General features: G+C 43.0%; 1 protein-coding gene across 1 annotated transcript in view; it reads left to right on the top strand.

Annotated features, from left to right (window-relative positions):
* Positions 1-12086, top strand: part of EPB41L4A (erythrocyte membrane protein band 4.1 like 4A) — a 192934-nt gene that overhangs the window by 107430 nt on the left and 73418 nt on the right. Inside the window, exons 4-8 of the mRNA XM_080920217.1 lie at positions 787-865; positions 6690-6787; positions 7667-7787; positions 9584-9671; positions 11780-11868. Coding sequence (XP_080776343.1) covers positions 787-865; positions 6690-6787; positions 7667-7787; positions 9584-9671; positions 11780-11868 — 475 coding nt within the window. The remainder of the gene's footprint in view (positions 1-786; positions 866-6689; positions 6788-7666; positions 7788-9583; positions 9672-11779; positions 11869-12086) is intronic.

The raw sequence follows: 12086 nt of genomic DNA, 5'->3' as shown, positions 1-12086 counted from the left end.
CGCTGTGTGTATATGTAGATGTGTGTGCCTACATGCAGAGACTAGAGAAGGGTGTCTTATTCCTTTGAGACAGGGTCCTTTATGGGGCCAGGAGCTAGACTGGCAGTCAGGAAGTCCCCCCCAGAAACCCCCGTCTCAGTCCCACACAGTGCTGCGGCTGCAGCTATATCCAGCTTTTTAACACTGATGTTGGGGTCTGAACTCAGATCCTCTCGTTTATATAGCAAGCTCCCTTACCCACTGAGCCATTTCCCTTGCCCTCCCCAAGTAAAAAAAAAAAAAAAAAAACTTCCATTTTAGCAGTTTAAATTCAAATTCATCAATAGTTTTAAAAAATGTATACAAGTTGGGCATGGCGGTACATGAGGGTAGCTTAATCCCAACAGTGGGGACACAGGGACAGCTGAATCTCTGTGAGGTCAAGGCCAGCCTGGTCTTCATAGCAGGTCTCAGTCATGCCAGGCAGAACTACATGGAGATGCTGACTCAAATTTTCGAGCGTGTGCGCGAGCACAAACACACACACACACACACACACACACACACGTCAGTGGCTACATAGTATACCTAGAGGTAAATTACAATACTGATATTATTTGATATTAGAGTGTGAAGCTTAAAAAAATACAATTTGTATGTAAATGAACTGTCAACTTCTTGAAATAGATGGTTTTCATATTTAATACACCCTCCCTATGTGAATATAATTAATTGTTACATATTACAATGTAACTTTGATTATAATAAAATGAAGTGTAACTAGTTTTTACTGTTTTTTTTTTAAAGCTGGACCTCCATATACTTTGTATTTTGGTATTAAATTCTATGCTGAAGATCCGTGTAAACTCAAAGAAGAAATTACCAGGTACAGTGCAAACTTTGTTGAATAATGTGCTGTATGAAAGGCTGTATTAAAAGTGGATTAAAGTTGGGATGCAACACTTGCATGTGTGTCAAGTCTGGTGCTGTGTTGTGTCTGCTGTGAGGATTAGATTTTAGTCTTGCATGAGGTAGCACGGGGTCCATGATAGATGTGTTTGGGAAATGACAGGAACCTGGGTGCTAATAGATTTTGCATCTCTGTGATGTGATATTCTTTGTCATTGTTCAGCCTTTGGCCTTTGTGTTTCTGTAAGAGCAGTCATTTGAACAGAAAGCAAAGGGCATTTTTGATGCTAGTTTTGTGTGTATAAATAAACATTAAGAAAGCCAGTTATTTTTTTTTTAATTAGTTGTAGGTGAAATATCAGCTGTTTAGATATTCCATCTATCTGCAGGAAATGAAAATATAGTCACTTTTAATATTGACAGGGGAAATAAAAGATCAGTACTATAATGTATTATTTTGTCTTTTTTTTTTAACCAAAAAAAAAAAAAAAAAAACTTCAGTAAAGACAATTTTTCTCATTGGTTAGATAGGTCACCAAAGTAGTCCACAGCAGTGTTTGGAAGTGGCTCTGAAGAGCAGGTTATCGCTTTCCTGATGAGCTTACTGACCAGTGAACGGGCTGCGAAATCAAACGCATTTGTCATAATTCAAATAGTTCATTTTCTAGTGAACTTTTATTATTATTATTATTAATGAAGTAAAGCTTCATACATCATGGAGAAAACTAGAAATCAGATCAACAAAGGCAACCTATGGGGTTTGCCCCCTTTCTAGTCCATCCTTTTATATATGCATCAGCATGCATACACACACACACACACACACACACACACACACACACACACACATGCACACGCAGAGGTCAGGTATCTTTTGCAATCATTCTTCACTTTTGAGATAAGGTCTTTAATTGAACCTGTCAGTTTATTTGGCTAGACTGGCTGGCTAACAAGCCCCAGGGCAGTGTCTGCCTCGGTGACCCAGTGGTGAGCTTGTAGGCATGTACCCTTGTGCCTGGCTTGTTACACGGGTGCTGGGGATCTGAACTCATGTCCTCATGCTTGCTCAGCAGGCACTGCATTGACTTGGCCATTTTCCCAGCTCCTTTCACATTCTTGTGCTTTTCTGCTCAGGCTTTCATCTTTATTTGGACTCATTGGGCTTCCCCATCCCACTCTGATCTCCTATACAGAAGCCTAGTCTTCAGACCCATGTGATGTCTGCCTCCACATCACCTGCTTCCCTCTGCTTCTGAGCACTCTGAAAAGCCGGTGCCAGTGTGGGCTTTCTAGCACACACCTTTCTGCAAGAAGACAGTTGTTCTGGGGGGAGTGGTATTTATATTAGAGCTTTTCAGGGATTGGGGTTGGGATGGGGGCGGGAGCAGGGCAGAAACCAAGTCTAAGAGGTGGAAACACCTATAACTCATTAGAAAATGGCAAAGGGACATTTTGTTTAAAAGTAGTGAAAATCCATTATTTTGATGGATTCTGCCTCAGTATCTATCTCAAAAGACTCTTGTAAGCATTGTATAAGGTGATATGTGTGTTTGTTTGATTGCTAAGTACTTAGTGTGAATTCTAAGTAGTTCACCCTCTGTTTGTTTTGACAGTACAGTGAAGTTGCACTTAAATAGAGTTAGCTTCCAAAAAATGTTTGTGTTAAGGAGGGAAAAAAACGAGGGTTTATAATTCATTTCTTTATGTGCATTTAACCTGTATTAATAGGGAACAGAAAGCTTACTTCAGAATCAACTAATACTGATGCCCTAGAGTGTTATGAACACAGCCATTTTCAGTCAGGCATGTCACCGTATTGTACAGGAACCAGATGACATGATTAGCTTCTAGGTGGTGACTATAGACAGGCTTAACCATGGGTGAGCTAAATGCACATTTGGTAAGCGATCACTAGGTGTGCAGAGGATGATGCTGTTGACTTGCATGGGTACCTACACCAGCAGGTCCATAATGCAACAGACTGAAAAAGATTACATAGAATTACTCTGTGTGTGTGACTATAAATTTGAGTGGTGTGTGTGTAAGTTTGCGTGTGGCGCATAGGTTGTTATGGCATGTGTGTAGAGGTCAGTGTTCTTTCTTATTCTGAGGCAGGTCATCTCTTGTTTTGGCTGTTGTGCTGCACACTCCTGGCTGGACCGGTCCAGGAGTATCCATATTTTCCTGTCTCTGGCTCCCATTTTGTGGTAGGAATGCTGGGATTTGTAGTCACCCACTGCCATATCATCTGATTCCAGAAATGGAACTCAAGTCAGGTTTGCTCAGCAAGCGGTTTTTTTTTTTTTTTTTTTTTTTTTTTTGGTTTTGTTTTGTTTTGTTTTGTTTTTTGTTTTTTGTTTTGTTTTGTTTTTGGTTTACACATTGAGCTATTTCCCAGGTTAAAAGCTAAAACTGAAACTCAAAAGCAAAATTTCCTTATGGGCGATTGAAGGAAAACCATTTTTGAGGCTAGTATTTCTAAACTAAGTTTCAGGGTTTTCAAGTTTAAGTTCAGGTAGGCATCCTAATGCTTGGGAAACTGAGGCAGAAGGATTGCCCTGAACTCAAGGCCACAAAGCAAGCAAACAAACAAAAATCCCAAGTAGAGTGCTGATCTTGATTCTGTTCTTTGGAGTGTTGGCCCAGCTTACTCTGTAGTGGTTTTTGAGTTTTTCATAATTTTATATTAAATATAAGATAATGGAAACTTTTGTGCATCTAGTTTTCCATCTGACTAGTTGTGTGATTTTAAGAAAATTGTAATTTTGAGGAAATTTAATTTTTTTAAAAAAAATCTCAGTTTCTTGACTACATAACAGAATCACAGGGTTTCCATGTAAATAGATTTTTAAAAAATCATATTCCATATATCTTGCTTGGACCTCTTTTGCTATTCAACCAGTTCTCTTCTATAAATGGATGGGGTTTTATATTTCTATAGAAAGATGACTGGGAGAATGTAGCTACTTAGCACACAGGCCCTGACTCAGTGTGAATGATGTAAATGCTCAGTAGATTGGCAGCCAGCTGAGGTGAGGGAAAAGGATAGTTAGTTTGTATTTTGTTGCTTCAAGAAATAGAAAAAGATCAATGTGGAGCCCTGAGTTAGGTCTTCCAGGTTATCCGTTTAATCAAAACTGTCTAGGTGTATGAGAGCATTTAGCTACAAATCAACCTACCACACAGTCTTTGGAGCGTGCATTCTGGAATAGGTGTGTTAAGACTGGAAGAAGAGATGGCTCAGTGGTTAGGAGCACTGACTGCTCTTCCTAGAGGTCCTGAGTTCAATTCCCAGCAACCACACGGTGGCTCACAACCATCTGTCATGGGATCTGATGCCCTCTTCTGGTGTGTCTCAAGAGAGCGACAGTGAATTCATATACCAAAAAAAAAAAAAAAAAAAAAAAAAAAAAAAAAAATAGAGAGAGAGAGAGAAGAAGACTGGATATCCTCACTTGCTCATTGAATGGGGATTCAGTAGCTGATAGAATGTTGTGCACTGTGTGAGCATCTGAAGAAAAAGATCTGGTTTCCATCACTGGAAGGTAGCATTTTTGTACTTCTGTGTAATGAGTTTTATTTGAGCCTTTTACTTTTTTTTAAAAAGGAGGTCATTTTAGTTTCTAAAGTATTTCATAGGATTTTAGTGTTAAACTTACCTATTGTCATTATCTGGCCCTTGATCTCTGGCAAGAGAGTTGGCCCAAGAAGAGTATATCCTACCATCTATCTGTGCAGCGTGAGCTGAATTTAAAAAAAATCCTATTTACTCTAAAGGCGTCGCATCTTTGAAAGGATAGGAAGGGGGATACATGTAGGACGGCAGACCAGGTTTAAACATGCAAAGACCGGAAGTGGGATACACGTGGGACAGCAGACCAGGTTTAAACATGCAAAGACCGGAAGTGGGATACACGTGGGACAGCAGACCAGGTTTAAACATGCAAAGACCGGAAATGGGATACACGTGGGATGGCAGACCAGGTTTAAACATGCAAAGACCGGAAGTGGGATAAACGGGGCTGCAGACTAGGTTTAAACATGCAAAGACCGGAAGTGCGATAGACGTGGGACAGCAGACCAGGTTTAAACATGCAAAGACCGGAAGTGGGATACATGGGACGGCAGACCAGATTAAACATGCAAGGGTCCTGGACAGGGTGGAGAGAGAGTGTTACAGCTATACTGTCAAGTATTTGTGATTGAATGTGGCTGTCAGGGATGGTCTTCCTGCGTTCCGAGGTCCCTCACATGGCACCTGAGAGCAATGTGTCAGCTCCTGAAACAGCCAGTGAGGAGGTTTTGCCTCAAGCCTGCACTCACACTCCAGCTTGATGTTAGTCTTCTGAGAATGGCGGGTCTGGCCTCTATCATTGAGATTTCTTCTTAGGGCCTTAGCTGCAAGCAGTCAGAGGAGAGGTATTTATCAACAGAGGATTTCTAGACTCTATTTATTTTTCTTGTCTTTGCCTCTCCCCGTGACATCAGGCATCACCTTACAGAGGAAGGGAGATCAAAGGGCAGCCTGAAGGGGGGGCTGTGTGAGGGCACATTAGTGGCAGCAACTTGATACAGTGTACTAGTTTGTGTGGATGCATGTGTGGATGAGTGTATGAATGTGCATATGTGTTTGTATGCGTGCTTGTATGGATGCATGTATGTATGTGTGTACACGTGTAGATGGGTGTGTCGGTGCCATTGTGTGTATACATACATGTATAGAAGCATGTATGTATGAATGGATCCCTGTGTGGATGTGTATGTAGGCCAGAGGTCACTGGGTGTCACTCCTCAGGCACTGTCCAACTTGAATCTGGAGACGAGTGTTCTCACTGGCCTCGGTTCCATCAGTTAGGCTAGGTTTGCCAGGGAACTGCAGACGTTTGCTCTTATCTGCCTCCCGAAAGCTGGGATTGTAAGTATACAGTCATATCTGCTTTTTCAGTGCAGGTTCTTGGGCTCAGATTCTGGCTCTCCTCCTTATATAGCGGTCACTTTATCAACAGAACCATTCTCCAGCCCCACCTATAGTCTCCTGACTGGGAGGGTTCTGGGATCCACTTCCTTGGGCTTTAGTTCTGTTTCTGCTGCTTAACTGGCAGGGAAGTCTTGGGGCAGTTACATCATCTTCAGGATGAAGATAGCAGTGCTGACCCCATTTTCTTAGATTACTGAATGTAAAAGCCACAGAAAGTGTTAGTGTTTTTTACAGTGCTAAAAGCACTTCTTCGCACCATGATTGTAAAAGGTAACACGGAATGAGCCAAGCTGAAACAGTGAGGCGAGTCTAAACACGCGGGAAGATAGATGGAAACACACCAGTGTTGACTGTGGCTGGGACACGTGCTTTCGGGCCCTGTAGACACACAGAATCCAGGTAGGGTCCTTGTGATCTCTTCCTCTTGAGAACAGCATTTGTTGACGTACTGACAGCAGCAGCACTGTTGATGGTAACTCTACATCTAACCTTCTTCCTGACCCCAGCCATGAGCCGGCATTGTCCTTTCCCAGTTCTGGGAGGCTGCTGGCCTTGAGAGAAGCTAACTGACCGTGAAAGGCTACAGATGCAGTGAGCCGTAGAACCGCTGTGCAGGCCAGAAGGTTTGCCTAGAGAGTTCAGTAGCCCCGTGTGGCCACGTGACCAAACAAAGTGATTGGTCTCATCCCTCTTTGGGAGTGGTTTATTTTTATTTTTATTTTTATTTAAAGATGCTTGTTTTTCTCTTGCTGGTCAGGGCCTGAAGCTTCAAGTCTGAGCAGCACCAGAGATTGTTAATCTCCTTTCTCCATTTCTCTTTTAGATATCAGTTTTTCTTACAGGTGAAGCAAGATGCCCTTCAGGGCCGGCTACCTTGTCCTGTCAATATCGCTGCTCAGTTGGGAGCATATGCCATCCAGGGTAGGTTCTAGTTTCAGGAATATCCCCGATTGCCAAGTAGGAAACCAAAACCTCTTCTGATTCTCCCGTGCCTGAGTTCTGTGACTCTGCAGCCTAAGCCCATCCCTGTTCTGTCTCACAGACACGCTGTCAGCGTGGTGACAGTAAGCCAGAGTGACACTAAATACTTTACTTCCTGGGTCAACATGGTGACTGTGTCAGGCCACTCTGGGTTATTTGGTCTCTTTGAAGCTAAACCTGGTCATGTGTCAAATGTGGTGTTGGAAATCTGGGGAGATAACCTGGTCTTTGAGCCGCTAGTAGACTAGAAATTGTATAGACTCCACAGCCCAGGCAGAATGTCAACCAGATAAGCTGGCTTGGGCCTTAGAAGGTCGATTATTGGAAGACGAAGTTAACCTGAACTTTCTGAGTTGGTTTGGTTGTCTGTGTTGACGGTGGCTGGACAGACTCAGGACTGGAGTGTCTCTCTGAACGTCTGTCACGTGCAGCATGGTTGTCTTGAATGCCACACTTGCTCTCTTGGTTTCAGTGTCCAAGAAGGCACATGGATCATCTCCAGTGCTGCCAAAATATATAACCTTGAGCTCAAACCCCGCACATTCACCGCATTTCATAAATACTGATAAGAAGACTTGAGATAAAATGATGATAGACCGTGGGAAAGCAGAAACACTTTATTTTTCTAAATCTTAATTTGTTTATACCACACACACGTGTCTCCGGTGAAGTCTTTTCTTTGTCATGTTTTAGTAAAGCTATTTAGCTGTGTCACCGTAGTGATAAGAGCATTTAAAGAAAAATGTTTAGCCACAAATATCGTTGCCTGGGGTAGTTAAGGAGAAAAGTATATGACTAAAAAGACATTTTGTTTTCCAGCCGAATTGGGAGACCATGACCCATACAAGCATACCGCGGGGTATGTGTCGGAGTACCGGTTTGTTCCTGATCAGAAGGAGGACCTGGAAGAAGCCATAGAAAGGATTCATAAAACCCTAATGTAGGCTCATTACGCATTGCATCAGCCCTCATCTGAATGTTCCCAGTGATAAACTCAACTGTGCCGCGACCACGATAAATGAGCTTTGGGAACCCCAGAGGAGACAATAAGTCTGGCACCTAAAGTCTCCACCGCTCATCTCTGCATAATTCCCAGAGAAACTGGATTTTGTATAGGTTAAGGCATTGTGATTTTGCATAAGAGCCGAGTTCTGTAGTTTTCTCAGCATTAGTAACTGGTGAAGTCTTATAATGTAGAAATACTACTTCTAACTATATGAAAATAACTAAACATGCCCCTGTGTATTCGAGATTTGCCCTGTAGTAAGTATATGTCTTTAGAATTAGAGGCAAAAAGCCTTTCTAGGCCATGGCAAATGAGCACGTGCAGGAAGACAGTAGTGCGTAGCTTCTGCAGGCGTCATGTTATGCTAACCCTGATGCACCTTGAGAGCTCACGTGCTCCCCTGGGAAGATTTCCAGTTAATTGTCCAGAGCAATGACGTTATAATTTAATTATAGGTATTTTGGTTAAATCCTCTGTACTGATTAACTTCGCTCTTTTTGCATCATGTGTAACATTCCCCTTTGAATATACTTAGCTGCAGATCTATTATAGTTAAGAAAAAAAATGTGGAATTAATCTGCTCAACAAGAATGTTTGCTGAATGGATCTGCCTCGGTGGTTAGCGGCAGAAGTCAATTGCGGAATAGCAATCAGAGGAGCCGACTCTCCATCTTGGATTAGCATGCACTAGAATGCTCTCTTGCCTGGAAACAGAATCCTTCATTTTAAGGTTTTTGCTGAAGTGGATGCTAACAAGAGAGAGCTTGTTACACATTATAAAGGGTGGTGTGTTTGGCACGGTCCATGAATACTAATTCTACTAGGAGTTTCAAGGTATAACTGTGTTTTGAAATTACAGGGGTTTTGGGTAAAGGCCCTCACACATGTTCTATGCACTTGTGTGGCCAGTTGTGTAGGAATAAAGCACGATTGCAGTTTGGCACTTTTCTTGTGACCGGTTTATGAAGAACGTTCTTCTGGGCTTCCATCTAAGTGCATGGCGGCTGAAGTGAGGGGTTACATCAGAGAGCACATCTCAATTTAGAGGCATTCTTGGCAGCTTTTATCTTTTGTTAGCCATCACCCCCCCCACACACACACAACCCACACTTGCAACCCCCCCTTCTCCCCCTCCACCAATTCATCCGTGGGGAGTCCTGGCAGATGCTCATTAAGAGCAAATGGTATTTTCTGGATCTTACCACCAGTGAAGGCCTTAGGAAAATTTCTATACTCAATTATGAAAACAACAAGCACTTCACAGTTTCCAAACCGCACCTGTGCTCAGGAGCTGTTGGTGTGACCCCTGCTGGGTAGCGGGACCCTCAACTCCTTGCCTGCTGTGATACCAGCTCCTGAAGTGCAGCAGCCGCCACCACTGGTGGTACCTGGAGACATCTTGCTCCTTAGAGTGGCTGCTCTATGATTTGAATGCTTATATTCTCAATAATCTCTTTGGGAGCTTTTGAGACAGAAAAGATTTTAATGCATACTGAGAATTTGGGAATAGATTGTAACGAGCAGAAGTAGGTCTGATAAATGAAATTAACTTAATATAAATATTACCTTCTCGTCACCCAGAAGGCCAAGTTCTTCCTGAGGTGCAAAGCTTTAGCCTGAGCATTAGTGCAGAATGTTCCTCGGTTTCCCAGCAAACATCATAGAGTGTCCTTCTCCGCAAGTGGAGTAGCTCTCAGTAAGATACGGCGTTGTGTTTATTCTGGATACAGGGGTCAGGCTCCTTCTGAAGCTGAGCTGAATTACTTGAGGACTGCCAAATCCCTGGAGATGTATGGCGTTGACCTCCATCCTGTCTATGTGAGTAACATTTAATTAACACAAAATATCTTAAGCGGATGACATTTTTGTTAAAAAGTCAGAGAAACTCCCCGAGGGAAGCTGCAGGCCTCCTGTCTAGCACAACGATGCTTCCTCCTGTGCTTTCAGAGTCAAAGCAGCTCTTATGCGGATTAAACCCTAATGAGTTTTGCATAAAAGTCAGTGATTATATTTCCACGTGTAGAAAACAATCCACGGGGCTTGCAAACAGTCCGGATGACAGTTCCAAAGGGCTTAGCTAAATGTCAATATGGTTTAAAAACCAGTCTGTAATTGACAACATTAGAAAATGGAAGCACTTTCTAAAAATAGGTTTTTTTTTTTTTTTTTTTTTTTTTTTTTTGTTACGGCTGAAAAAGTAAGTTTTTTGCCAGGTAAAGTAGGTGCTGGGCAGCGGTCCTGGTGGGTGGGTGGAGTTGGGTGGATAGCGTTCTGTCTCCTGGAGAGTGCTTGTGTGGCTAGTAGTTGCCAGTTTCCTTCAGTAGCGAGGAAACCTGCCAGCTCTTGTCACTGAGCGTTCCTCAGATCCTTGCCAAGTAATCCAGAGCCAGGACCTACCTCTTCAACACTTCTCTTTGAGTATCTCCTCTGTATCTGTGCTCCTGCATTTATTTTATAGCATGCCTTTAGCTCGAAAACAAGAAACCACGCTTCCTATTCATTCAGACAGTCGTTGAGGATCTCACGGTGTGGTCCAGACTGGCTCACACTTTGCTTGTCTTTACCATGGGGTTCGAGGAGGACTCCAGGCACCTGCCATTGTTCTCGGTTCCTTTTAACTTTTAGAATTAGAAGCATTCTCGAGGATACATTCAGTGTGTCAGTGGAAGTCACAGACCTGGAGAAGGCAGAGGTTCTCTGGTATTAGATGCCGGTCTCGATGAAGAACGTAGTGCTGCTTTAAGAGGACCTCTGAGGGCTGGGGGCAAAGGTTGGGAATCTCAGCAGTGTAGTCCCAGGTCGAGGCAGGGCTGTCCGACCTTTGAGGCCAGCCTGGAAAAGCAATGGCGGAAGGAAGGACAGAAGGGAGAAAGGAATCTGTCGTACTCCAGGAAGTAGTTGTCTTCTCCCATACTGGCCATGTCAATCCTGCCAGGTTTTGGGGGTGTTTAAAAAAATAGACCTCCTGGGAAATGTATAGAGGCTTCTGCAGAGTGCGTGTGGAAAACTCTGCAATGTTTATCTTGATTTATATTCAAGTTTTCCAGTTTAGGAAGGTGGTGGAGGGAACCTATGGAAAGTGACCTGGGTGTGTGTTGGGCCTCCCTTCCCTCTGAGGATGAAGAGACAGAGGTCTTTCTCTGAAGCAGTTGTCCTCTGCTTACAGGCGTTGCAGCAGACAGCTCTGTGCATGTTCACGGCATCCACTAGGCCCGTGGCCCTGTCATTTCAGGGTCCTGTCTTATTGTTTGAGATCTTACCATTGCCTGGAAAGGAAAGTTCCCCGGGGTTTATGAGAAGACATTATTCTTCTCACTTTTTGAGAATTTTAGTCTCAAAGTTACTAGTGGAGGTAGGAAATCAAAGCGTCTGTCTGCTGGCGGCTGCCTAAAATTTTTCATGGTAAAAGCTGGGCCTCACAGCTTTATCCACATCAGAGAACAAAACCAAGACAAGCCATTCACCAGCTCTCTTGATAGAAACCACTGGGTCTTGAGCTGTGGCTACAGAATGGTTTGAAGCCCCTGTGTGTTTTTACACTCCGCCTCCTTCACTGGATAGTCTGAGGTAACCAAGTTGGTGGCTCATCCTCATCTGCATTTTAAGCTGCAAGGTGACTGTACCTAGGCTTAAGCACCAGTGGGTCAGCAGCTGTCTGTCAGTGTTTATTTTTGTGAACTGAAGTCACAAGTATAGATTTGATGCTAGGAAAAATACTCTGAAGGATTGGGGTGGGGGAGAGCATCAAATTAATTGCTATTGAAGTTTAGCTAGTTTTTTGTTTATTTGATGTTTTTCAAAACTTGAATCCAGTATTACTTCAACAAATTATATTTGTACGGCCAATTATATTCACCAAGAGCTTCTTTATGAATAAGTTGATGGTTTTAGGAATATACGTTGTGTTTGTTTGTTTGTTTTTTCAGGGAGAAAATAAGTCTGAGTATTTCTTAGGACTGACTCCAGTGGGTGTTGTTGTCTATAAGAATAAAACACAAGTGGGGAAGTATTTCTGGTAAGTGTAAGTTGGGGGCAGAGTCAGGTTAAAGTGTGTGCGGTAGCCATTGGGCTTTGTGGGGGGGGGTGACTTGTGTCTTTTCAGTACTGAGTAGAAAGGTGGATGGAACTGATTGTAAATTTATGTACCTTCTTTGTAACTCTCAGTTGTTCTGGGCTTTCCCATGGGACTATACAGTGGGAGTTCCCACCCACCTCCCATGTGCTGCTGGCCCA

The sequence above is a fragment of the Micromys minutus genome (genome assembly GCF_963924665.1).
Source record: "Micromys minutus genome assembly, chromosome: 8".
Taxonomy (NCBI): Eukaryota; Metazoa; Chordata; class Mammalia; order Rodentia; family Muridae; genus Micromys; species Micromys minutus.
Note: the sequence above shows the minus strand (reverse complement) of the source record. Positions and strands in the feature narration are given on the sequence as shown.